Source organism: Acomys russatus, chromosome 19 (assembly GCF_903995435.1).
Source record: "Acomys russatus chromosome 19, mAcoRus1.1, whole genome shotgun sequence".
NCBI classification, from domain to species: domain Eukaryota; kingdom Metazoa; phylum Chordata; class Mammalia; order Rodentia; family Muridae; genus Acomys; species Acomys russatus.
The window spans coordinates 19,314,990-19,339,348 of NC_067155.1; the positions used below are offsets into that span (position 1 = coordinate 19,314,990).

The window sequence follows — 24,359 nt, forward strand, 5'->3', positions numbered from 1 at the left end:
CCAGCCTGTCCTTTTTCTTGACTGAGGTACACTCCGAGCTCACTTTACAGTCTAAACAAACCTCTGACTATAGAGACAAGAGGCCAAAAATTAAAAGCGAAATGACCGCTCCCTAGCAGCCAGACCCGGTGACTTAGGATGGTTGTTACATCTGCAGTTAAGCTTAACTCCTGACTCCTGGTGCCCCACCCCAAAGACCAGTCTCAGAAGTGACAAAATACCCCTTCCCTCCTTCCCTTCCTCTCTGCCTCCCTCGATTTGTCCTTGTGTTTCTGTCCAGTGTCTGGTTTTTGTTGTTATTGTTGTTGTTTGGTTTGGTTTTGTTGTTGTTGTTTTTCGAGACAGGATTTCTCTGTGTAGCCCTGGCTGTCCTGGACTCGCTCTGTAGACCAGGCTGGCCTCGAACTCACAGCGATCCTCCTGCCTCTGCCTCCCGAGTGCTGGGATCAAAGGCCTGCGCTGCCACCACCGGGCCTCTTTTTATTTTTATTTCTTAAATCAATTCTGGCCTGGGAGATACTTCGGGTGCCTGCGTGTTTTCTCAAGGACCCTGGGGGTGGCCCTCAGGAAACAAATATGGAAGCAGGCTGGGAGGAGCGAGGTGCGGTCACTGGTTCTGAAGTTCACCGCTGCCCTCACTTCCTCCCAGACACAAGCCGGGCAGCCGGAGACCGCAGCCAGGGAAGGAATGGCTCCTTCCCAGGGCCACCGCCGGGGTAAAAATGAAACCGACGGTGACTGGCAGGTTGGGGCACCTGCTCTCCCAGCCTATTGGACGGACCCGGCTTGGCCACGCCCCCGGCTGGCAGGCCCCACCCACTCCCACCCCACCCGCACGCCGCCGTGGGATTTCCCTCTTAGGGTAAAGGGCTCGCTGCCCTTGGGCCGAGAGGGGAGGTGACTCGAGCTGCTGAAGACGCAAAATGAGGGCCTTGCGGGTGAGGCCTCCCCCACGGGCTGTGTCGGGATGGAGGGGAACCCCACAACCCAGATGCCCACCCTAAACGTTGCCAGGATCTGGAGTCTTGGACCAGGTGCACCCCAAAGAGTCTGGGACTCCCCTACCTGACAGCCTGCACTTCCCAGACAGCAGGACCCCTAACGGGGGCCCAGGACCCCAGGTTTAACCCCCCTGTTACCTAAGTCCCCATTAACGACCCCGGGAGCCCTAATACCAACTCAGGGTGCCTTGGGCAGCCTGGAAACCCTCGTGGAACTTCCAAACCAGTTTTGACATCCCTGGAACCCGATTTTCTCATATTAATTAACCCAGCCTCAATCCCCCAAGTACCAGGAGCCTGCTGACCTCCAGGCTGTGCCCTCCAGGCAGCAGATCCCCGCCCCCACTCCTTTTCCCCTTGGTTCTTTGTTTGTTTGTTGTTGTTTTGAGACAGGGTTTCTCTGTGTAGCCTTGGCTGTCCTGGACTCACTTTGTAGACCAGGCTGGCCTCGAACTCACAGCGATCCTCCTGCCTCTGCCTCCCGCGTGCTGGGATTAAAGGCGTGCGCCACCACCACCTGGCTCCCTTTGGCATTATTTTTATTTTTATTTTGTTTTGACACAGGGTCTTATGTAGCCCAGGCTGGCCACTAACTTCCTTGAACTTCTGGTTCTCCTGCCTTGACCTCCCAGGTGTGACAACATGTCACATTTATTTTATAAATGCTTACGGAGTAGCCCAGGCTAACTCCCGGCTCCCGATTCTTCCCCGCTGGAATGCTGGGATACCCGGCTTCCTCCAATGTCTTGCTGCCAGGAGCCCCTTCCCTCCTCTCCCTGGTGACCGGTGGTGTCTCACCTTTAAGATAGATGCTCAGGCAGGGGCATACGCCCTGCGTCGCGATCTCACCGAGTACCCTCGCAGCGGGACCTCCAGGTGCTGCCGACCTAACCATCTTCCTAACCCTCTAGGTCTCCCAGGCTCTGGTTCGTTCTTTTAGCTCATCTACCAGGAGCCACTTAGAAAATCGTGTGGCCGAGAAGCAGAAACTCTTCCAGGTAGGCGGGACCGAGGTCTCTGGGCCCAGTGTGGGCCGCGGGTGGCAGGACAGGTCCGCGCAGGAGCCAGCAACCCTGTTCTCATCTTCGCCCCTCACAAACAGGCGGACAACGACCTCCCAGTACACCTGAAGGGCGGAGGAATGGACAGAGTCCTGTACAGACTGACCATGGCACTGACCCTGGGGGGTGAGTGCGGGCCCACTGAGTGGCTCAGGTTGTGGGCTAGCCAGCCTCTGGGTCGGTCGGTGCCGAGCTGACGAGGTCTGAGGACCGACTAGTGCTTAGGACGGGGGCATTGGGGTTTGTTTGTTTTTTGGGACAGGGTTTCACCATGTAGCCTTGGCTGTCCTGGACTCACTTTGTAGACCAGGCTGGCCTCGAACTCACAGCGATCCTCCTGCCTCTGCCTCCCGAGGGCTGGGATTAAAGGCGTGCGCCACCACTGCCAGGCTGTGGGGACAATGGTTTTTACCTATTGCCCCGAGAAAATTGGGCTGGTGATGGGTCTGCCCACTCCATCCCAAAATAAGCTCCTGGCCTGGTCCAAATTAAAATGCATGGGGTGGGGATTCCCCGGCGGCATCTGGCTTAGGAGAAAGCGGACAGCTGAACTGGAGGAGGGGGCCTTTTAGAGGGAACTAGTCCCATCTGACACCCACAACTCTCGCTTCCAGGCACCGTCTACTCCTTATACTGCCTGGGATGGGCCTCCTTCCCCCACAAGAAGTGACACCCAGAAGCATGGAGGACTCGGACAAACATCAATAAATGTGCTCATCTCTTGTGAACTCAACCCAGTCTGTGTCCCAACTCACCTGCCCACGCAAGGGATGGGGGGGACGGGGCAGTGAGCGCGCTACTCCAGCTCTTGGCCCCTGGTGCTGGACCTAGGACAACCTGATTTAGGGATGCCTACTGGGGGGCTGAGGACCCTGAGTAGTGGTGCCCAGTGGAGGAGCAGAGGCCCAAAGGGGAGTCAGGCTGGCTTCAGGGCAGCCAGGGCTGCGAGAGAGGCCCTGTCCTGGAAGGAGACGAGCTGTTCATCATCCACGAACCAAGGGAGGATAAAGACGATGCCAAGACTGAGGCTTGCTGGTGAATGAGTGTGAGAGTCTCAGTGTGTGTGTGTAAGAGAGTCTGAGTGTCTGTGTGAGTCTAAGAATCTGAGTGTGTGAGTCTAAGAGAGTCTGTGTGAGTGAGTGTTGTGGGTGTGTGTGATAGATCACGTGCCATGTGCAAAAGCCCTGGCTGGGCCCCATCCTCAGCACGGACCAGTCAATCAGTTGGAGGACCCAAAAGGCTGAAGCTTGGGGGGTGGGGAGGTGGGGGACAGAGGGTCACTGAGATCTAACAGCTCGGGAGCTGCAGGGGGCCACTGGGGGACCCCGAGCCCCCGTCGGAGCCTGCATGGGATCTAGGTGACGCCCAAGCAAAACCAGCCTGAGCCTCAACTCAGAACCCAGTCTGAGGGGGCAGAAAAAAAAAAAGACACAGAGCAGAAAATACACAGATGCAGCCCCAAAGATAGGCACCGCAAAACCACTCACGGGGCTGCAGAGGGTCTGGGTTCAGTCCCCAGCACAGGACCCCGATCCCGAGGCTCACAACCCCTGTACCTCCAGTTCGGGAGGATGACACATACATGGTGTGCATGTGTACTAGCGCGTGTACATGCACGTTAAATAAATACCCAAGTCACTCCACAGAAATGTTCCCTCCTTCCTGGACTCTGAGCCCATAGGAAGCAGCAACTGGAGAGACGGTTTATTTCCTCCTGGGCCCGACGGCTGAGGGAACAGAGTGCGGCACAGGCACTAAGGTGTGTGGCCCTGCCAAGGCCTGGAGTTTCTTTGGCTGCCTGGGAGGTTAAGTGACTGAGTGTGTAACAGGGTGTGTAGGGACAGGAGTGATCCTCCCGGAACCCAGACAGGGCCCTGGGGACATGGAAGCCACAGGAGTGCTAGGCTTGGCACACAGACAGGATGGAGGGTAATGGGGTGTGGCACGGGGTGCTGGGTGGGCTGACCCTTCAGCAGAGCTCGCTCGCTGGAGGGTTACTCGGGGTATGGCAAGCTGGGGCATGTCGGGCCCTGGCTGCTGACTGGGGAGGCTGGGTGCCAGATCAGGGAGAAAGGCCTGTGGGTAGCAGGGCATAACCCTCAAAAAATGTGGCCGCGCACAGGATCGCGGTCCCAGGTGGCTCCGTAGTGAGCTGTCATGGGGCAGGTCTGTGGTTCCCGGTCAGGAATACATAGTCAGCTGCAGCCACTGCAGGAGGAAGGCGCAGGTGAGCGGGCAGGCGGGGGAGCGGGGAGGTGCGGGCAGCGGGCAGGGGTGGGGCGGGGGAGCAAAAGGCCCCGGAGAGCCAGACACCTCACCCTGGGCCTGCTGGGCAAACAGGACAGGAGGGGCTGGAACTCAGAGCCGATCACCAGCCCCCAAGAGAAGCGATCTTACCTCCTGGATGTTCACTCGGATCTGTCCGGTGCCGTTTTTGTCAAGAGATTTGAAAGCACCTGAAGAAAAGGAAGCGAGGGAGGGCTTGGGTGTATACAAACGCGTGCCTAAGTATTCCCGCTTTGCTACTGTTGCCGTTTTTGTTTTTTTTTAGACAGGGTCTCACTAAGCACCCCTTGGCTGGCCTCAAACTCATGGCGATTCCCCTGCCTCTGCCTCCGGAGTGCTGGGATTAAATGTGTGCGCCACCCACGCGACTGGCTAAAGGATCATGAAATTGTGTTCATGGCTGATGATGGTTGGCGCTCGGCTCTTTGTTTCTGTGCCGAGCAAGCAGTGTGCAAAGAACTTGAAAGGACCGCGCACGCGCGGTGGCACACACACACTTGCAGGCCCAGCACTCAGTGGACTGTGCAAGGAAGACCTTCAGTTCAGTATGGGAGTGCAAGACCGGTCAGGCTACATGACACTATTTATAATAAGAATAAAGAGGGCCGGGCGCGGTGGCGCGCGCTGTGAGTTCGAGGCCAGCCTGGTCTACAAAGTGAGTCCAGGACAGCCTCCGGCTGAGGCTCTCTGGGCCTCGGCTGCTGCTCCAGGTCCCAGCAGCAGCCTTGGTTGAATTGCGGGTTTGCTGAGGTCCTGCCGACTACCCCAGGAGGATCGTTCCTCGGCACGGATCTCCTTAAGGTTTCGTTATTGTGTTCTTTAACCACCTTTTCCTATGGTTTGGGTTAGTCGGGTTGTAAGGGAGGTGTGCTCTGTTAGTGAGTTCGTAATAAAGTGTAATTGTTAAGAAAATGGAGCCAGCAGTGCAGCCCCGAACTTGGCACCCACAGCACGGCACAGCGTGCCCGGGCCCGGCCCTCCCTGTTCCCGCTACACAGCGTGAGTCAGACTTTCCAGCCTCCTGGATGAGCGGCTAGGAGCAAGCGCTCTGCTTCCTGACCGTTAGGCTGTCCGCCAAAGCGGGGGTGGGGGCCGGGGGACGGACATGCCACCCAGGCAAAACACTCATATTCATAAAATAAATAAATAGGCCAGAAGGAAAGCCTAAGCCTGGTAGCATGTGCCTTTAATCCATGGGGGGAGGGAGGGGAGGACACACACTCCTGTAAGTTGTCCTCTGGCCTCCACACGTAAATACTAATTTCATTAATAAATATACCTTAAAACGGTGGCGCACGCCTTTAATCCCAGCACTCAGGAGGCAGAGGCAGGCGGATCTCTGTGAGTTCGAGGCCAGCCTGGTCTAGAGAGCGAGGCCAAGACAGCCAGGGCTACACAGAGAGACCCTGTCTCAAAAAACAAAAAACAACAACAACAACAAAAAAAAAAGGAGACCTCAGACAATGGAGCTTAGCTAGCAAATCCCCGCCCCTCACAGAGGCCGAGGGCATCACTCACGGAACATGGCATCCAGCCTGACCAGGCAGCTGATGAAGTTATCAAAGTCCATGTTCCCGCTCTCGTCCGAGTAGCGCCGGATGATCATGCTGTACAGATGCTCGTTCAGGTGGAATCCTGCGAAAACCGGCTCAGTGTCGGGGTCCGGGCGCGGGGAAATTCCAAATCCCCAGTGTAGCGTCTCGGGGGCTTCGGTTCACCCCGCCCCCCGGCCCATCCCCTCCTACCCCTCCGTCCCCCCACCCACCCACCCCTCCATCCCCTGTCCCCCCACCCACCCCGCCCCCCGGCCCACCCCCTCCTACCCCTCCGTCCCCCCACCCACCCACCCCTCCATCCCCTGTCCCCCCACCCACCCCGCCCCCCGGCCCACCCCCTCCTACCCCTCTGTCCCCCCACCCCCCACGCCCTCCCACCCCTCCGTCCCCCCACCCACCCACCCCTCCATCCCCTGTCCCCCCCACCCACCCCCTCCCACCCCTGTCCCCTCCCCCCCACCCCCACCCCGCCCCATCACCCACCCCCTCTAGCCTGTTACAGCCCTGCCAGCCCCACCTGCTGCCTCAAAGGCCCCTGGGAGTTCGCTGCTGGAGATGGTCCCGGATCTGTCGACATCAAAGCGTTTGTATATGGCCTGGGGACAGAGACGACATTGTCCAACCACTCATGGAGCACGGAGACCCCAAGGCTTGGGGATGGGTGCCGGGGAGTTTCTGGGGCTGCCACCTACCTGCCACTTTTTAATGTTGTTCCAGAGGTACTTGAATTCCTCAAAGCCCAGCTTGCCTGTGGTGTCACTCTAGCGAGAGGCTCGTTAAGAACAACGTGACAAAATGCAACGTGTGAGCATATGAGTGTGTTTGAGTGTGTGTGTGCATGTGCGTGGTAATCCCACAATGCTAATTTTTTCCTTTTTTGTTTTGTTTTGGTTTTCTTTTTTTCAACACACGGTTTCTCTATGTGGTCCTAGAACACACCCTGTGGACCAGGCTCATCTCAAACTCAGAGATCTGCCTGCCTCTGCCTCCCAAGTGCTGCGATCAACCATGATGCTAACTTGAAAAAATAAAAATAAAAGCCAGGCGGTGGTGGTGCACGCCTTTAATCCCAGCACTTGGGAGGCAGAGGCAGGAGGATCACTGTGAGTTCGAGGCCAGCCTGGTCTACAAAGTGAGTCCAGGACAGCCAGGGCTACACAGAGAGACCCTGTCTCAAAAAACAAAGCAAAACAAAACAAAACAAAAGTAAAAACAATGGGGGAGAGATGGCTCAGTGGTTAAGAGCGCTGACTGCTCTTCCAGAGGTCCTGAGTTCAATTCCCAGCAACCACATGGTGGCTCACAAGCATCTGTAGTGATATCTGGTGCCCTCTTCTGGCCTACGGGTGTACATGCAGGCAGAGCACTGTGTACATAATAAATAGTTATAAAAAAATCTTTTAAAATAAATAGATAAATAAAACAAAGCCAGAAGGCTGGAGACACGGCTCAGCAGAGAGGGGAACTTAGTGCTTTTGCAGAGGACTTGGGTTTGGTTCCTAGAACTAAAATCATGCAGCTTTGTACAACTGTCTGCAATTTCAGCTCTGGGAGATCCAATGCCCTCTCAGGCCTCCAGGGACTCCGGCACCTGTAGACACCACATGCGAGCAGGCCAGGGCAAGCGTGGCAGCGCACGCCTGTAACGCCAGCACTTGAGAGGCAAGGAGATGAAGGTCAGGACTTCAGGGCTGGCTCTGGCTACAAACTGACATCAAGGCCAGCCTGGGCTACCTGAGGCCACCTCAAGGCTCCAAACATACTGACAATGAAACAGAATAAGCCAGGTGCGGCCATGTATGCTGGAGCCCAAGCACTCGGGAAGCTGAGAAGCAGCAGGCTAGACCCAACTTGAGGCTCATCTGGACTATGTAGCAAGACCCTGCCTATACATACCTACGAGGCCTGGCTTAATCCCAAGTGTCTCTCTCTCTCTCCATACATACATACACACACACACACACACACACACACACACACACACACACACACACAGGCACACGTGTGATAACTAAGCCTAGATGCAGTATTGTATGTACTAAGTACTTGACAATAAACCTGAGAATCTGAGCCCCCATTCAACCCTGAGGAGGCAAAGGCAAGCAGACACCTGTGAGTGCTTGTCTACGTAGTGAGTTCCAGGCCAGCCAGAGCCTTGGCTCCGGGGAGGGGGGCTGGGAGGACAGGGGGTGCCAAGGACGTGACTCAGCAGGTAAAGTGTCTTAGGTGTGCACACACTCCTGACTGGCTAATAACCGGCCCATGTGCAAATGTTCATGTGTGTTCCTACATAAATTCCTCCATATCCTATACACACATGTAGGGTATGTTTCTTTTTTTTTTTTTTTTTTTTTTTTTTTTTTTTTTTTTTTTTTTTTGGTTTTTCGAGACAGGGTCTCTCTGTGTAGCCTTGGCTGTCCTGGACTCACTTTGTAGACCAGGCTGGCCTCGAACTCACAGCAATCTGCCTGCCTCTGCCTCCCGAGTGCTGGGATTAAAGGCGTGCGCCACCAAGCCCGGCGTAGGGTAGGTTCTTGGAGTGTCTATAAATGCATGTGCATATGTTGTGCCCCTTGGTATATGTATAAATAAGGTTGTTGGAAGTTTAGCTTCTTGGGGCTGGAGAGACAGCTCCGGGGCTAAGAAGAGAACCTGTTGCTCTTGCAGAGAGGACCTGGGTTCAGTTCCCGGCACCGACGTGGCAGCTCACGCTGTCTTTACCTCCCGAGAGGTCTGATAACCTCTTCTGTCCTCTTCCAGAACCAGACATGCAGTTAGTGCACACGTACATTCAGGCAAAACGCTCACACACATAAAATAAAAATAAATACATTTTAAAAAACGTTATTAGCCAAGCAGTAGTGGTGGCGCACACCTGTAATCCCAGCACTCGGGAGGCAGAGGCAGGTGGATCGCTGTGAGTTTGAGGCCAGCCTGGTCTACAAAGCGAGTCCAGGACAGACAAGGCTACACAGAGAGACCCTGTCTCGAAAAACCAAAAAAAAGGGAAAAGAAACCTCTTCTTCTTCACTCAAAACCTCCTCCAGAACTGGCCCCAAAAGGATACATCCATCACAGCCACCATGCTCCGACAAGTGTCAATGCCAAAACCATCCGTTTTCAGATCCGGGTCTGGGGGGGGGGGGGGACGACACAGGTTGAAGGTCAGAGGCCAGAGGTCACAGTCATCCAAGCCAGTGCCGCCTCTAAACCCTCCCTAATGCTCTGACCCTGGCCACTCACGTCGGGTCACGACCTTGTTGAGGATGTTCATGAGTTCTGTGGCGCTGACCTCCATGTCCTGAGGGCAGAGATTAAGTACAGTTAAAGGCCAGGCGGTGATGGCTCCCGGGAGGCAGAGGCAGGTGGATCGCTGTGAGTTCGAGGCCAGCCTGGGCTACAAAGTGAGTCCAGGACAGCCAAGGCTACACAGAGAAACCCTGTCTCGAAAAACAAAACAAAAACTAACAAACAAAAAAACAAACAAGAGAGGTGTAGACAACCCGGACCCGGCTCTCATCAGAGAGGATGCGAACTGCCTGGGTTGCCACAGTCAGGTAGGGCCCGTGGCCCCCGGGATACTTACGTCTCCAGCCAGCTGGACAAAAAGTTTCCGGAACTGCCGGACCTCCTCACTCTCGTTGGCCTCAATGCTAGAGAAATGGCTCCGTGGGGGCTGCAGAGAGAGGAGAGAGCTCGGGAACGGATACAGAGACACACGTCTCTCTCCCCTCCCGTCCTTGCGTCCCCAGGGAAAAGTCAGAGCGGGCTGCGCAGAGTGGGGGCCGGGGAACCTGCCGTGAGTGGCCCGAAGCGTGGCTGAGACCTAGGGCTGAGCCTTGGGGCCTTCAGAAAAGGCACTTCTTAAAGTAGTATGTACACTTTTTATTATGTACACAGTGCTCTGCCTGCGTGTACACCTGCAGGCCAGAAGAGGGCGCCAGATCTCACTATAGATGGCTGTGAGCCACCATGTGGTTGCTGGGAATTGAACCCAGGACCTCTGGGAGAGCAGCCAGTGCTCTTAACCCGCTGAGCCATCTCTCCAGGCCCAGAAAAAGACCTCCTTTATGGCAGGGGTATTTTCCCAGAAAGGAAAGGGAGCCTTCTCTATAGGAACAGGGGAAGATGATGAGGGGGAAACAAACCTTGGGGTGTGGGGGGTGCTTACCGGGGGCTCCGGGTTGTACTGCGCAGCAGCCTCGCTGGGGGGAGACAAGGGGGCTGTTAGCGCATTGGGGGGGAGGGGGGTGGCGGGAGCCTCCAACGGGCCTCGGAACGGTCAGCCAAACCCCTCAAACTCCAGCCTCCCTCTTCCATAAGTGGTAGCTCTGCCCCTCAGTCTAGCCCGGTCCTCACCTGGCCGGGTTTTCCACAGCGTGGGACCGCCCCTTCTCCTCCATCAGGCCAAAGCCCCTCCCACGGGCCCACTCCCACGGCAGAGTCACGGGGAGAGCATCCACCAATCGCAGATGTCAGAATCACCTTGGTGCCCCCACCCCCTCAATGGATATCCCCGAAATCCCACCCCAAATCCTGCAGGGTCCCGCGCCTTGAAGGGGTCTACACCAGCTTCCTCTGGGCCTCACCTTCCTGGGGTCTCTTGTGCAGAGTTTTTCTCTGGACCGATTATCTAACTAACGGCTACCCAGCTCCATCAGCCGTGGCTCCTACCAGGGTCACCTGCTCTAACCCCAGCAGGGATTTTACCCACTAAAGCGAGCCAGTTCCCGACCCCACACAACCCTCTCTGCACCATTAATTGTTTTGTAAATTATTATTAGTTGATTATTATTATTATTGTTGTTGTTGTTATTGTTATTATTATCATTTATTATTATTATTATTATTATTATTATTATTATTAATTTCCAGACAGAGTTTCTCTGTGTAGCCTTGGCTGGGATTAAAGGCGTGCGCCACCACCGCCTAGGCTCGAGTCACTTCTTAGTGATGGGCTTTGACATGGGTGTAAAATGCTTCTGTGGGTCAATTAAAAGGATGCGGTCCGGGGGGTGGGGGTGGGGGAGACTGACGGGGACTTTAAGATGCTACAGGGCTGGATCCAGGCTTTACTGGGCCTGGAGCCAGTGAATCTAGTGGCACCTCACGGTTTAGGGCTTGGCCTAGGTTGAGCTTGCTGTTTTAGGGGAGTTGTTGGGAGAGTGGGCCCAGAAACGGTAAGATCCCACTTAAATGATCCCAGCACTCAGGGAGGCAGAGGCAGGTGGACCACTGTGAGTTCGAAGCCAGCCTGGTCTACAAAGCGAGTCCAGGACCAGCTCGGCTACACAGAGAAACCCTGTCTCGGAAAAACCAAATAAAATAAAAGGGCTGGAGAGATGGCTCAGTGGTTAAGAGCACTGCCTGCTCTTCCAAAGGACCTGGGTTCAATTCCCAGCACCCACATGGCAGCTCACAACTGTCTGTAACACCAAAATCTGACACCCTCACACCAATGCACATAAGTTAAAATTAAATAAAAATATTAAAAAATAAAAATAAAATAAAATAAAATACTGGTCTACAAAGTGAGTCCAGGACAGCAAAGGCTGCACAGAGAAACCCTGTCTCAAAAAACCAAATAAATAACAAAAAAAAAAAAAAAAAAAAAAAAAGTGACAGGAGCCTCATCAGGGTCCCCTTAGGGCCAGTTTTCCGGTCTAGGCCAGCCCCGCCTAATTAGGATCCCCACCCCGCCCCTGCCGGCCCCGCCGTACCTGATGGCGCTAATGACGCCGCCCAGGATGCGCATGGCGGTTCCGCCGCCGCCGCCTCCGCCGCCTCCCATCCCGATGCCTCCGCCGCCTCCGCCGCCTCCGCCGCCCGCAGCTCCGCTGATCAGGCCTCCGAGCACGTTCCCCAGACCCCCGCCCAGACCCCCGCCTCCCCCGCCCCCGCCGCCCTTCAGGAACGAATTCACCAGGAACATGGCTGGGGAAAACTGGGTCCTGCAGAGGGGAAACGGGGTGGGGTCAGGTGGCCGCCTCGCCCGGAGCCCTGCCCGTCCCGAAAAAAAAAAAAAAAAAAAAAAAAGGCATTTCCGGCACGAAACTGAGGCCTCAGTTTAGGGGGGCTGGAGCCTCAGTTTAGCGGGGGTCTTGACCGGTGACAAGGCATGGCCCTAGGATGGGTGGGATAGCAGCGACTGGTCAGCTGTGACACCTCCAAGGGTCCAGAAGGTACCCTGGCCATCGTGGGGAATTAGGGGTGCAGCTGGGCGTGGTGGCGCTGAGCTGTAACCCCACAAACTGGAGTAACCCCCCCCCGCCCGCTCCCAGGCTGGAGGGATCAGTTCAAGGCTACGTCCCCAGCCTGGGTTACCCCGCGTCCTGGCGCAGAGGGAGAGCAAGGGTTACAGGTCTGGCGGGGAGTCCCCACGTAGGGTCCCCCCAATTGGTGTGAGGTGTGGGGGACGCGTCTCGGATCCAGGCCTCCCTCGTGGGATTGAGTTTGGGGTGCAGAGTGGGGTCGGGGGGGAGGGTGCTGCCCAGGCCTGAGTTCAGGAAGTCCCTAGTTTGGATTGAGACATCCAGGGACTCTCCACAGGAGGATTACAGTGTCACTACCGGATCCGTGGCCTAAAAATTAACCGGATCCGTGGCCTAAAAATAAATAAATAAATAACGTCTGCGCGCCCCGGAGGATCCAGGATAACGGAGCTCCTCCCATGCAAATGGGGATCAGGATCTCAAATCGTGGTTCCAAACCACTCCCCCCCCCAAAATATTTTGTTGTTTTTCGAGACAGGGTTTCTCTGTGTAGCCTTGGATGTCCTGGACTCGCTGTGTAGACCAGGCTGGCCTCGAACTCCCAGCGATCCCCCTGCCTCTGCCTCTCCGAGTGCTGGGGTTAGAGGCGTGCGCCACCACCACCGCCCGGCCTCCTCCCCCCAAAAAATTAATTTATGGGGTGACCCCCCCCCAGATCTTTGGGTTTATCTTTTCGGTCGTGAGACCCGGGAGGGGGTGACCAGAGTGTGTGACAGGAGCCAGCGGTTCGGATCTGAGCACACAGGGCCCCGACGTTAGGGTGTCTCCCCCAGGCTGGGGACTGCAGCCCCCGGGTCGCGGGGTGCCCCGCCTCACTTACGGATCCGGCAGTCCGCGGTGCTGCCCTGCTGCTCTCCGGGCTCCCGGGGGTGTCGGGGTGTCCGGCTCCGGAGGGCGGGGCCGGTGACTCAGGCTGCTCCTGCGGGCTCGACCCTGCGCGCCGGTCATGCGCCGTGCGCGCGGTCCTAGTGCCGCCCCGCAGAGCGCGCGTGCGCGGAAGGCCTCCCCCCACCCCCACATAGCGGGCTCTGGGTGTGTCTCCCCGCCCGGCTAACTCGCCCTCCTCCCCCGCCTGGTTTCACCAAGTACGGCCAGAGGTTCAACGCTGTCCAGATTTAATAGCTCTGAGTACTAACTAACAAGCCAGGCTGGAACCCTCAGGGGACTAGAGCCGGAGTCCCCGCACCCGGTCACCGCTGCAGCGTACAGTCTGCCCCGAAGGAGGCTTCTCGGTCGTTACTGTCTTTCTTTTGTTCTGCAATTTTAAAACTTTATTGTTATTTTATTTATTTACTTATTGGTATTTCGAGACAGGGTTTTTCCCTGTGTAGCCTTGGCTGTCCTGGACTCAGTTTGTAGACCAGGCTGGCCTCGAACTCACAGCGATCCGCCTGCCTCTGCCTCCCAAGTGCTGGGATTACAGGCGTGCGCCGCCACGCAAAGGCACTATGCCTGGCTAAATTTTTTTTTTTTTTTTTTTTTAAGGAGAGGGTTGACGTTAGGCACGGGTCCCCCCTGGGCAGGCCCCCATGGCAGCGGTTATGTTAGTCCCGATGTCACCCCGTCAGCGTGGAGCCCACCTGGACCCCTTACCTCACATACTCTCGCATAGACAGAGAACTGCCAGTTTGTAAGTGCTTTGCCCACACAGCTTGTGTGTCCTCCTGGGATGGATGACCAGGTGACAGCAGACACACTAGCCCCGCCCCCCACAAGGGCTTGCTGAGACCCCGCCAGCTAGGAGCCGCTCAAGCCTGTGTGCGGGAGGCTGTAACAACAACAGTGAAAATGGAGGTTCTGACAGGCAGGGTCTCAGAGGCTGGCCACCCAAGTCTAAACCCGACCTTAGCCAATAAGTCACCTGGTGATGACTAAGGTGGATTTCCCCGCGCCCCTCCCTGCCACACCCCTCCCCGCCACACTGAGTAACCTCAGTTCTCTGCCCTGACCTGAATGTCACCTCACTGGCACTGTTTGCACCAGCCAGGTCCTCTGCCTACAAACACTCCAGATGTTTGGTTTGGCCTGTTTGTCTACGTCCTCTTCTCTGGATGGGAGCGGCTCAGGCCTCTCTCACTTAGGAAGTCCTAAATTAGGACATCTTTGTGTCGTGTCCCCCCCCCAGACTTGGTGAGGCTGCCAGCGCCCGCCGGGCTCTCAGACCCGCCCTGTACTAAGCAACATGCCTAGAATCCTAGGGCTCAGAAGGCTGAGGCAGGTGAGCTGCACCGGAGGACCTTATCTCAAAACAACGATTTAAAAATAAACGCTTCAGGGGGGCTTGGAGAGACGGCTCAGAGGTTAAGAGCACTGGCTGCTCTTCCAGAGGTCCTGAGTTCAGTTCTTAGCACGCACATCAGGCAGCTCACAACTGCCTTTAAGTCCAGGTCTCAAGGATCTAACAAGCTCTGAAGGCACCAGCAGAAATGTGGTACAAACACAAGCACACAGCCGGGCGGTGATGGCGCACGCCTTTAATTCCAGCACTCGGGACGCAGAGGCAGGTGGATCGCTGTGAGTTCGAGGCCAGCCTGGTCTACAAAGCGAGTCCAGGACAGCCAGGGCTACACAGAGAGACTCTGTCTCGAAGGGAGAAAAAAAAAAAAAAAAAGAGGGCTCCTAAGCCATCACAAGGATTCCAATCCCACTCTTCTGCTCCCTCCCACTCCTTTGTCGTTTGTTTGTTTTTGCCTTCTTTTAGCTTTTTTAAAATCCTGTTTCATGTTTATGCGTGTGTGTCTGTGCCTATCATGTGTGCTCCGGGATTCAAACTTGGGTCCTGTGCTAGAGCAGCAAGCAAGCTCTTTTTTTTGGGGGGGGGGGGTTTCGAGACAGGGTTTCTCTGTGTAGACCTGCCTGTCCTGGACTCACTTTGTAGACCAGGCTGGCCTCGAACTCACAGCGATCCGCCTGCCTCTGCCTCCCGAGTGCTGGGATTAAAGCCACCAAGCCCGGCTAATCAAGCTCTTAACCACTGAGCCGTCTCTCCAGCCACTTACTGCAGTTTGTTTGTTTCTGTGTAGCTCAGGCTAGTGGTGAACTTCTGGCAACCCTGTTTAGCCTCTCTACCGTTCCCACGACAATCACACTCCGCCCCTTCCACCTAGTCCTCCGGCTCCCTTATGGCTCCACCATCCTGTCAGCAAATCTAACTGGCTCCATCTGCCGAACTTTCAATACCTCCTCCCTCCCCTTCCCCCCTCCCCCACACCCCATACCCCATCCCTGCCAAGCCCCTCCAATAACCCCACCCCACCCCCTTCCCTCCTCAGGTCGGCACCACAACTTCCTCCCTGGTCTCCCCTCCCTACCACCTGCTAACAGAGGCCGCCTGTGTACCAGGCTCCAGCCAGGTCCCCGTGGTCCCCCTGACTCAGAGCTCTGTCCCTGTTACACCCATTCCAGAAGCCTCAACACACCCTCCCCGGGGAGGGCAGCTGGCTGAGTGCATGAAGCCCTGCACTGAAACAAAGTTGGTTTTTCCGTTCAAGCCACAAAGTCCTTACTGATCTGGTCCTATCACCTCTCTGTCCCTCTAAACCAGGACAAGGAGGCCCAGACATGGTGGCCCACACGTTTAGCCCCAACACTCGGGAGGTAGAGGTCCGAAAGCCTACGTGAGTTGGAGGCCAGCCTGGCTACGTAGCCGTGTGGACAAAATCCCTAGGAGGCTCTGCTAGTGCACTGGCTCCAAACAGCTCCTGTCCTGCCTCAGCACACCATAACTCCACTGCCAAGGCCTCTTCCGGCTCTCAGAGTTGCCTGGCAGTGTGAGGGAGGAGGAGGAGGGGTTTCTCAGCTCTCCAATTACCTTCTCTGTCTCTCTGTCTCTGTCTCTGTCTCTGTCTCTCAGTCTCTCTCTTCCTCCCCCTCCCCCCCCTCACTTTTAGGAAACAAAGTGTCATTATGTAGCCCTGGTCTACAAATTGAATTCCAGGTCAGCCAGGGCTACATAATGAAACTTTGTCTCAAACGCCCCAAAGAGGCGTGGGCGGGCTGAAGAAGAGGCTCAGCAGTTAGGAAAGTCCGCTGCTCTTCCAGAGGACCTGGGTTCGACTTCCGTTGGGCAGTCATGACCACTGCTAAATACAGTGCCAAGACATCCAGTACACGAGTGACATATATCCTCACAGACATAACACCTTAGGGCTGGAGCGGTGGCTCAGTGGTTAAGAGCACCAGCTGCTCTTCCAGAGGACCCAGGTTCGATCCCAAGCACCCTACAGCAGCTCACAACTGTCTAACAGGTCCAGAGGACCCAACACCGTCACACAGACATACACGAAGGCAAAACCCACTAATGCACTTTAAAAATATATATATTATTAGTAAATAATCTTTAAACAATTGTTATTTTTATTTATCTTGGTAAGTGTGTGCATACACACATCCATGCACACACATGGCGTGTGTGTGTGTGTGTGTGTGTGTGTGTGTGTGTGTGTGTGTGTGCGCTCAAGCATGCATGCATACAAGTTACAGTGTGTTTGAGGAGGTCAGGGGACAACTTATAGGAGCTGGTCCGGTCCCTCCAGCATGTGGGTCCTGGGGAATCAAACTTCCCAGGCCTGACAGCAATCACATTTAATCACCTTTACCTGCCGAGCCACCTCACCCTTCTGATCCATCCTCCTGCCTCCACCCCTAGTTCGGGAATATAGGCCTGTGCTATTCCGCACAGTTTGTGTAGTTGGGAGATGCTAGGGTCGGGGTGCCAAAAGGGCCATTCCGGGCCCCAACCTCTGCTTCTTTGCTTCGCTTGTGACTTTTCCCTGGGGATTTTTTTTTTTTTTTTTTTTTTTTTTTTTTTTTTTTTTTTTGGTTTTCCGATTCAGGGTTTCTCTATGTAGCCTTGGCTGTCCTGGACTTGCTTTGTAGACCAGGCTGGCCTTGAACTCACAGTGATCCGCCTGCCTCTGTCTCCCGAGTGCTGGGATTAAAGGCGTGCGCCACCACGCCCCGCCCCTGGGGATATTTTTATATGCTTCCAACCACTTTGGATGTGCAAACTAAAACAGTACTTAGAGCCAGGAGTGGTGGCGCACACCTTTAATCGCGGGACTCGGGAGGCAGAGGCAGGCGGATCAATGAGAGAGTTCGAGGCCAGCCTGGTCTAGAAAGCGAGTCCAGGACAGCCAGGGCTACACAGAGAAACCCTGTGTCGAAAAAACAGCAACAACAACAAAACCAAAGCATTACTTGTGTGTGTGTGTGTGTATGTGTGTAGAGGTGTGCACACAACACGAAAATTCGTGAAGGATTCTGTTCCCTCCCACCTCCTTGTGAGGTCTGCGAGTGGAACTCTGCCTGGCAGCCTGGCACCACCGAGCCATCTGCCTGGTCTCTTCAATATGAAAATTTTTCATTCTGCCCCTCCCCACTTTTTTTGCATATCATTAACCTGGAAAGAACAGCTATATTCAGTGCTCACCTGCGGCTGGGCCCTGGTGTTTCTCACCGGCTTTCCTCCTGGGAGGTGCCCAATGACTCTCTCACAGTCATACACACAATAAACTAGCCGGCTGGCTGACGGCGTCTCCTCTTCCTCAGCTTACCAGTGTCTCTGCGCCCGCCCACCCTACCCCCCGCTGCCGGGGACATGCGTGCCACGGAGCCATCTTGGGTCGGCTGGCTGCTGGCTTAGGGCTTGCAGGGCCATAGGCAGAAGCTACGTGAGTGCTTGGTGCCTCGGCATCAGTCGCACAGTGCTTAGGCTTTGGTTGCTGTGGGAGAAATAGGTAGAAGTCTATTGTATGGGCTTAGCTCTCATTCTCAGTTCCGTTTTAGGGTTTGTTTTAATCTTATCTACCCCATAATGCTCATTATACGTGCCCTGAACAATTTCCCACAGTCCCAAAAACATCATTTTCCTGTGTCTGTAATAATCCATTGCTGCCGGGTGTGGAGGCGCACGCCTTTAATCCCAGCACTCGGGAGGCAGAGTCAGGCGGGTTGTTGTGAGTTCGAGGCCAGCCTAGTCTACAAAGTGAGTCCAGGACAGCCAGGGCTACACAGAAAGGTCTTGTCTCGAAAAACGAAAACAAAAACAAACAAACAAAACTGACAGCCAGAGCACAGGGTGAAGAGTCGGGTCTCCAAAAGCTGCTGTTCTGACTCCCTCAAAAGCCATGGCTCAGCCCCTAGACCAACCCTGCCAAGTCCACTCCTGGGACAAAGACACAGAACTAAAGCTGTCTTTGTCCTCACATCAAGACCTCGGAGAAATCCCTGGGTCTGTCTGGCGCCCCATGCTAATGAGTCAGGAAAACCCGGTTCCCTCGGGCTTCCAAAGCTGGACTACATTTCCCATGCTCCTCTGCAGCTACGTGTAGCCTCTGAGCAGGCCAGTGTCATAGGAGCAGACAGACACCTTGTGCTCAACCTCTCCCCACCCTGAGCTGCTGTTGCTGGCTGAGATTCTGAAATCAGCACGTGATGTGTGATTCTGGAATAAACCAAAGGAGAATAAACTCAACTAAAATGATGAAAAGAGCCATGTTTGTGTCGCAAGGACCAGAGGAGTGGCCCCGTTGTTAAGAGGATTTGTGGTGCTTCTGAGCTCTGAGCTCCACTCACAGCGACCTCACCAGGTGGCTCCAGCTCCTAGGGGGTCTGACCCTCTCTTCTGGCCTCCTTGGGCTCCTGCACTTACCTGGTGTATAAGTGAAAAACATAAAAGTCTTTTAGCTGGGCTTGGTGGCGCATGCTTTTAATCCCAGCACTCCGGAGGCATAGAAGACAGGCGGATCACTGTAAGTTCGAGGCCAGCCTGGTCTACTTAGAGTTTCAGGACAGTCAGGGCTATGCAGTGTGCCCATGTCCCCATAACAAACAAAACAACAACAACAAAACAAAAGAAAAAACCGATGGCTTAAATTTTTGTGATTTGCTCAGCAACATTGAATCAACCAAGTCAGCCAGCTTAACATGGCATAAAGGGTGAGCACAGAGTAACCCTGTCCTGAAAAGAAAAAAGAAAGAAAAGGTTACTTCTCTTAAAGTAAAAAAGCCGAGCGGTGGTGGCCCACGCCTTTGATCCCAGCACTCGGGAGGCAGAGGCAGGTGGATCGCTATGAGTTCAAGGCCAGCCTGGTCTCCAAAGCGAGTCCAAGACAATCAGGGCTACACAGGAAAAACCCTGTCTCAAAAAACCAAAAATTAAGTAAAATAAAAGAAAGAAAAGTGGGAGGGGGATTGCTACCTTTCATTGCTTTGTGTGCGGTTGTGCTGTGTCTGTTTGGTTTCCTGTGTGTGTGGTCTGAGGTGGGGTCTCACTGCAGAGCTGGCTTGTCTAAACCTTTCTCTGTGGTTCCGGGCTGGCTGTGATTGGGAACCACCCTCTTGCCTCTCCCCCCTGAGGGCCAGGTTTTATGATTAATAATTAAGGCAGTAAGGTATAAGGTATAATATGGTAATAAAGGTGCCAGATGCCAGATATAATGGTGTAGGGGAGTTGATTAAGTGAGCAAGTGGGGGAGAAAGAAAGGGCGGAGGGGGACCCCAGAGAGAGACAGAGACAGAGGGAGAGAAAGAGACAGAGACAGGAAGAGTAAGAAAAAGAGAGAGAGTAGGGAGAGAGAGGAGGGGGAGAGGGAGATGGAATGGAGAGGGGGAGAGGGGGAAGAGGAGGGGGAGAGCAGGAGAGGAAGAAGGGGAGGAGGAGAGGGGGAGAGGGAGAAGAAGGGGAGGGAGAGGGGGAGGGAGAGAGATAGGGCCACATGGACTGGTTTGTCCTTTTCTATGGCCCTAGGCAGGGCCAGGCCCCCATGGCAGGTAAGCAATGACATCACAGGTAGGCCCACTGAAGCAGAATCCTAACAAGAGGGACAGAAAGAATTGTTCTCTGTGGCAAGGAGGGGCTGGCGCGGCGACGCAGGCCAATGCCAGCACTCGGGAAGGAGGCAGGAAGATCACTGATTCCAGGTCGGAGGGGTTTAAAGAAATAAGGAAGAGCCGGCACTCAGAGGTTACAAGTACTGGCTGCTCTTCCGAAGGTCCCAAGTTCAATTCCCAGCACCTACGTGGTGGCTTACAAACACCTGTCATGAGATCTGGTGCCTTCTTTTGGTGGGCAGGCACATGTGTGGGCAGAATACCGTATAAATAATGAATACATCTTTAAAAAAAGAAAGAGCAGGGCATCATGGCTCACACATCTTAAATCCCAGCACTCAGGAGGCAGAGGGATGGACCTGTGTGAGTTCAAGGCCAGCCAGAGCTACATAGTAAGACACTGGCTTGAAAAAACAAAAAGGGATAAGAAAGACTAAAGTTGGGGTCGGGGGATGCTCTCTGTGGCTTCCTCTTAAATCTGAGTATTCCTGTGAGCCCTTTGACCAAAGGACAGGACCGAGGTGACAGCGTGTGGCTTCTGAAGCTGGGTCAGAAAAAAGCCTCGCCTCTGCCCGCCCCAGGGTGCTGTTTCAAATAAAAGGCCCATCTGCACAGAGGCTGCCTCCTTGCAAAGGCCGTGTGAGGTCTCCTCGTCACGGGTCCCCAGGCCTGGGCCAACAGCTGGCGTTACTACAGCCAAGTTGGTGAGTCACTTGGACATCCAGCCTTGTCACGCTGACACAGAGAGAGACAGAGAGAGAGAGACAGAAACACAGAGAGAGAGAGAGAGAGAGAGAGAGAGAGAGGGAGACAGAAACACAGAGAGAGAGAGAGAGAGAGAGAGAGAGAGAGAGACAGAGACAGAGACAGAGACAGAGAGAGAGAGAGGGAGACAGAGAGAGAGAGACAGAGAGACAGAGAGAGGGAGACAGAGAGAGAGACAGAGAGAGGGAGACAGAGAGAGGGAGACAGAGAGAGAGACAGAGAGAGGGAGACAGAGAGAGAGAGACAGAGAGACAGAGAGAGAGGAGACAGAGAGAGAGAGAGAGAGAGAGAGAGAGACAGAGAGAGGGAGACAGAGAGAGAGGGCTCCTAAAGAAGAAAGTACCAAAGGATTGGAGGATAACTTATTTTCATTTTTGCTATGATGGGGTTGGGGCCAGGGCCTTGGGCCCAAGTGAGCACTTTGTACTGCTCCGGCCCTTGGACATTTCCTGTGCGTGCGTGCGTGTGTGTGTGTGTGTATGTGTGTGTGTTGTGGGGCCTGTGTGGAAGTCATAGGACACAGGACAGCTTACAAGTGTCATGGCTCTCTTTCTAAGATGTTGGTGCTTAGAACTGAACTGAGATCGTCAATCTTGGCAAAAATAAAAAAATAAAAAAATAAAAGCACCTTTTCCCAAAGACCCATCTCACCTCCCTTTTGTTTATCTGGACCCAGGATCTCCTGTATCCCAAATTGGCCCTGCGCTCTCTCTGCAGCTGAGGGTGGCCTCGAACTCCTGATACTCTGGTCACCACTCCCAATGCCTTTTGCTGGGTACCAGGAATGGAACCCAAGCCTTCTGCACGCTAGCCGCGCATTCTGCCTCTGAGCTACATTCCAGCCCTCCTTGAGTATGATTTAAAAACCACCCAAACAGGCCGTATAAACAGGTCTTAGTTCTAACTCCAAAACAGTCGGATATGGAACAAGTCGCAGTACAGAAAGCTGAGGCAGGAGGATTGCCATGAGTTCGAGCCCAGCCTAGGGGGCACAGCTAAACCTGGTCTCAAACAAAACAAAAGAGCCGGCCGGTGGCGCGCGCCTTTAAAGTTCGAGGCCAGCCTGGTCTACAAAGCGAGTCCAGGACAGCCAAGGCTACACAGAGAAACCCTCTCTCGAAAAACCAAAAAGAAAAAAAAATTTTTTTTCCACTGCACAATTCCCTGTATGGAAGGGACTGGGTAGGAGTCGGGTGGGAAGGACAAGGGATGACACCTGCCTGCCCTTAGGAACGTGTAGGAAAAAGCTGAGGTGTCGCGATGCTTTCTGGGAGATGAAGTCTTTTTAATTCGCGAGCAGCTCCACCCTGCAGGACCGTGGGCCCCACGATGGCTCAGCGGTGCGCTGCTGCCCCCTGGTGGACGCTGTCAGACACGGTCCAGGCGAGGGCCACCGAGGGCAGTGGGAGACCTGGAAATCCGCCTTAGGGACCAAAGTGGACACAAGGAAGCCACCAGGGTTGAATGAACGAGTGAGGTCCATTCTGCCTGCGTATAATGTCTTAGTGCACTTCTAGCTAATGAACAAGCATTTTTTCTTTTTTCTTTTTGGTTTTTCGAGACAGGGTCTCTCTGTGTAGCCTTGGCTGACCTTCGTAGACCAGGCTGGCCTCGAACTCATATCAATTCGTCTGCCTTTGCCTCCCGAGTGATGGAGCATGAGTCTTTTTTTTTTTTTTTTTTAAAGATTTATTTATTATATACACCGGAAGAAGGCACCAGATCTCACTATAGGTGGTTGTGAGCTACCATGTGGTTGCTGGGAATTGAACTCAGGACCTTTGGAAGGCCATCTCTCCAGCCCTGCATGCGAGTTCTTTTTATTTATTTTATTTTATTTTATTTTATTTTTGCATGTGAGTTCTTAAGTCAGAACTTTAGCTCAGCTCTGGACTGCAGGCTGCGTCCAGTGTGTTTGCAGACACCAGGCAGGTTTCTTATCAACAGGAATCACCAGAGGGTTTGCTTAAGGCTCAGAAAAATCCAGCTCCTTTGCATAGGCCACTCCTGTTCACACGTGACCCCGTCCCCCCATAGGCCACTCCTGTTCACACGTGACCCCGTCCCCCCCATAGGCCACTCCTGTTCACAGGTGACCCCGTCCCCCCCATAGGCCACTCCTGTTCACACGTGACCCCATCCCCCCCCATAGACCACTCCTGTTCACACATGACCCCGTCCCCCTTATAGGCCACTCCTGTTCACACGTGACCGCGTTTCTCCCCCCCCCCCCCCATGTCATCCCTGGCAGAGTTAACTATTTAGTTTCATCCTCACCCGTTGCCAGCTCGGCTTACCTGGAGAACTTCAGACCTGGCTGTGTTGTTAGCAGTGGAATATTCCAGGAGGGGCGTCTGGGGGGTGGGGGTGGGGGTTAGGAGCTGTTCTGTGACAGACTTCTCCTGAGGAGACGTGAACAAACATCTACTCATCCCAGATAGGGGGACATGAGAGAGCAATGTACAAATACCACCAGAATCCAACATGATGGGGCGATGAGTTGTACTGGGTAACTTACGGGAATACGGGAGAGGTATAATCTACAGGAGCAGACACAGCTGCGTCACCAGAGCCCACTGCGGCACAGGTGACAGCGCACAGAAGCTGGGCACCTGGAGCTCATGCCCAGCTTTCGGTGGCTCCAGAGGTCCCGTTCCAGGTGGCTCAGTTTGGTCTGAGTCTCCTCAAGGCAGCTCAGCTGGCTTCTGCCTCTTGCAGGAGGATGTACCTAAGTGATAGCAGCGGGCCCTGCTGTTTGTAGGCTCTTGGGAGCAGCCTAGTAACTCCGGTCTGTTTCAGGGTCTTCCTAAAGCTGTTTTGAGTTGTTTGCCTTTTTGTGTCAGTGAGCTTCCCCCTGAGCGTACAGCGTTCAGTCTCAGAGGAGCCGATACACACCAGCACTTGCTGTTCTTGCAGAGAACCAGGTGTCTGACACTAACAAGATGGGTCACAGCGACCTGCGACTCAGATCTAAGGGGATGCAGTGTCTTCGTACGACCTCTGTGGGTACCAGGCACACACACAGTGCTCATTCACACATGCAGGTAAAACATCCATACATGTAAAATAAGATTTTTTTTTTCGAGACAGGGTCTCTCTGTGTAGCCTTGGCTGTCCTGGACTCGCTTTGTAGACCAGGCTGGCCTCGAACTCACAGCGATCCGCCTGCCTCTGCCTCCCGAGTGCTGGGATTAAAGGCGTGACCACCACGACCGGCTCAAGATATTTTTTTAAATAAACAGAATATTACATTTAAGAACCAGGCCCAGAAAAAAAAAAAAAAAAAAAAAAAAGAACCAGGCCCAGGTCGGGCGTGGTGGCGCACACCTTTAATCCCAGCACTCGGGAGGCAGAGGCAGGCGGATCGCTGTGAGTTCGAGGCCAGCCTGGTCTGCAAAGAGAGTCTAGGACAGCCAAGGCTATACAGAGAAACTTTGCCTTAAAAAAGGGGGGGGGGGGGCTGGAGAGACGGCTCAGTGGTTAAGAGCGCAGCCTGCTCTTCCGAAAGTCCTGAGTTCAATTCCCAGCAACCACATGGTGGCTCACAACCATCTATAGTGAGATCTGGCGCCCTCTTCTGACGAG

At 54.4% G+C, this 24,359-nt stretch overlaps 2 protein-coding genes and 1 long non-coding RNA gene across 3 annotated transcripts; 2 read left to right on the plus strand and 1 right to left on the minus strand.

Moving 5' to 3' along the window:
- The first annotated feature begins 857 nt into the window (after positions 1 to 857).
- Positions 858 to 2,795, plus strand: LOC127203862 (cytochrome c oxidase subunit 7A1, mitochondrial). Its single transcript, XM_051162770.1, has 4 exons — positions 858 to 938; positions 1,913 to 1,999; positions 2,104 to 2,188; positions 2,677 to 2,795. The coding sequence occupies exons 1-4, from the start codon at positions 924 to 926 to the stop codon at positions 2,730 to 2,732; spliced, it is 243 nt and encodes an 80-aa protein (XP_051018727.1). The 5' UTR covers positions 858 to 923; the 3' UTR covers positions 2,733 to 2,795.
- An 878-nt stretch (positions 2,796 to 3,673) lies between these two features.
- Positions 3,674 to 4,263, plus strand: LOC127203902 (uncharacterized). Its single transcript, XR_007832390.1, has 2 exons — positions 3,674 to 3,867; positions 4,185 to 4,263. It is a non-coding gene; the product is annotated as an uncharacterized LOC127203902 (long non-coding RNA).
- Capns1 (calpain small subunit 1) lies at positions 4,170 to 11,851 on the minus strand. Its single transcript, XM_051162744.1, has 10 exons — positions 11,625 to 11,851; positions 10,076 to 10,109; positions 9,491 to 9,580; positions 9,148 to 9,205; positions 8,972 to 9,036; positions 6,597 to 6,665; positions 6,422 to 6,500; positions 5,867 to 5,983; positions 4,460 to 4,518; positions 4,170 to 4,270 (listed from the first exon to the last, which is right to left on the minus strand). The coding sequence occupies exons 1-10, from the start codon at positions 11,834 to 11,836 to the stop codon at positions 4,244 to 4,246; spliced, it is 810 nt and encodes a 269-aa protein (XP_051018701.1). The 5' UTR covers positions 11,837 to 11,851; the 3' UTR covers positions 4,170 to 4,243.
- Between the last annotated feature and the right edge of the window lie 12,508 nt (positions 11,852 to 24,359).

What these genes read in the sequence shown, in the direction of transcription:
- LOC127203862 (XM_051162770.1), top strand. An exon ending in AGAAGCAGAAACTCTTCCAG is followed by an intron (nt 2,000 to 2,103) that starts GTAGGCGGGACC and finishes CCTCACAAACAG; the next exon opens with GCGGACAACGACCTCCCAGT. An exon ending in CATGGCACTGACCCTGGGGG is followed by an intron (nt 2,189 to 2,676) that starts GTGAGTGCGGGC and finishes TCTCGCTTCCAG; the next exon opens with GCACCGTCTACTCCTTATAC.
- Capns1 (XM_051162744.1), bottom strand. Translation starts at nt 11,836, where the DNA reads ATGTTCCTGGTGAATTCGTTCCTGAAGGGCGGCGGGGGCGGGGGAGGC. An exon ending in GGCGTCATTAGCGCCATCAG is followed by an intron (nt 10,110 to 11,624) that starts GTACGGCGGGGC and finishes GTCTCCCCCCAG; the next exon opens with CGAGGCTGCTGCGCAGTACA. An exon ending in CAGGCTGGATGCCATGTTCC is followed by an intron (nt 4,519 to 5,866) that starts GTGAGTGATGCC and finishes CCTTTTCTTCAG; the next exon opens with GTGCTTTCAAATCTCTTGAC.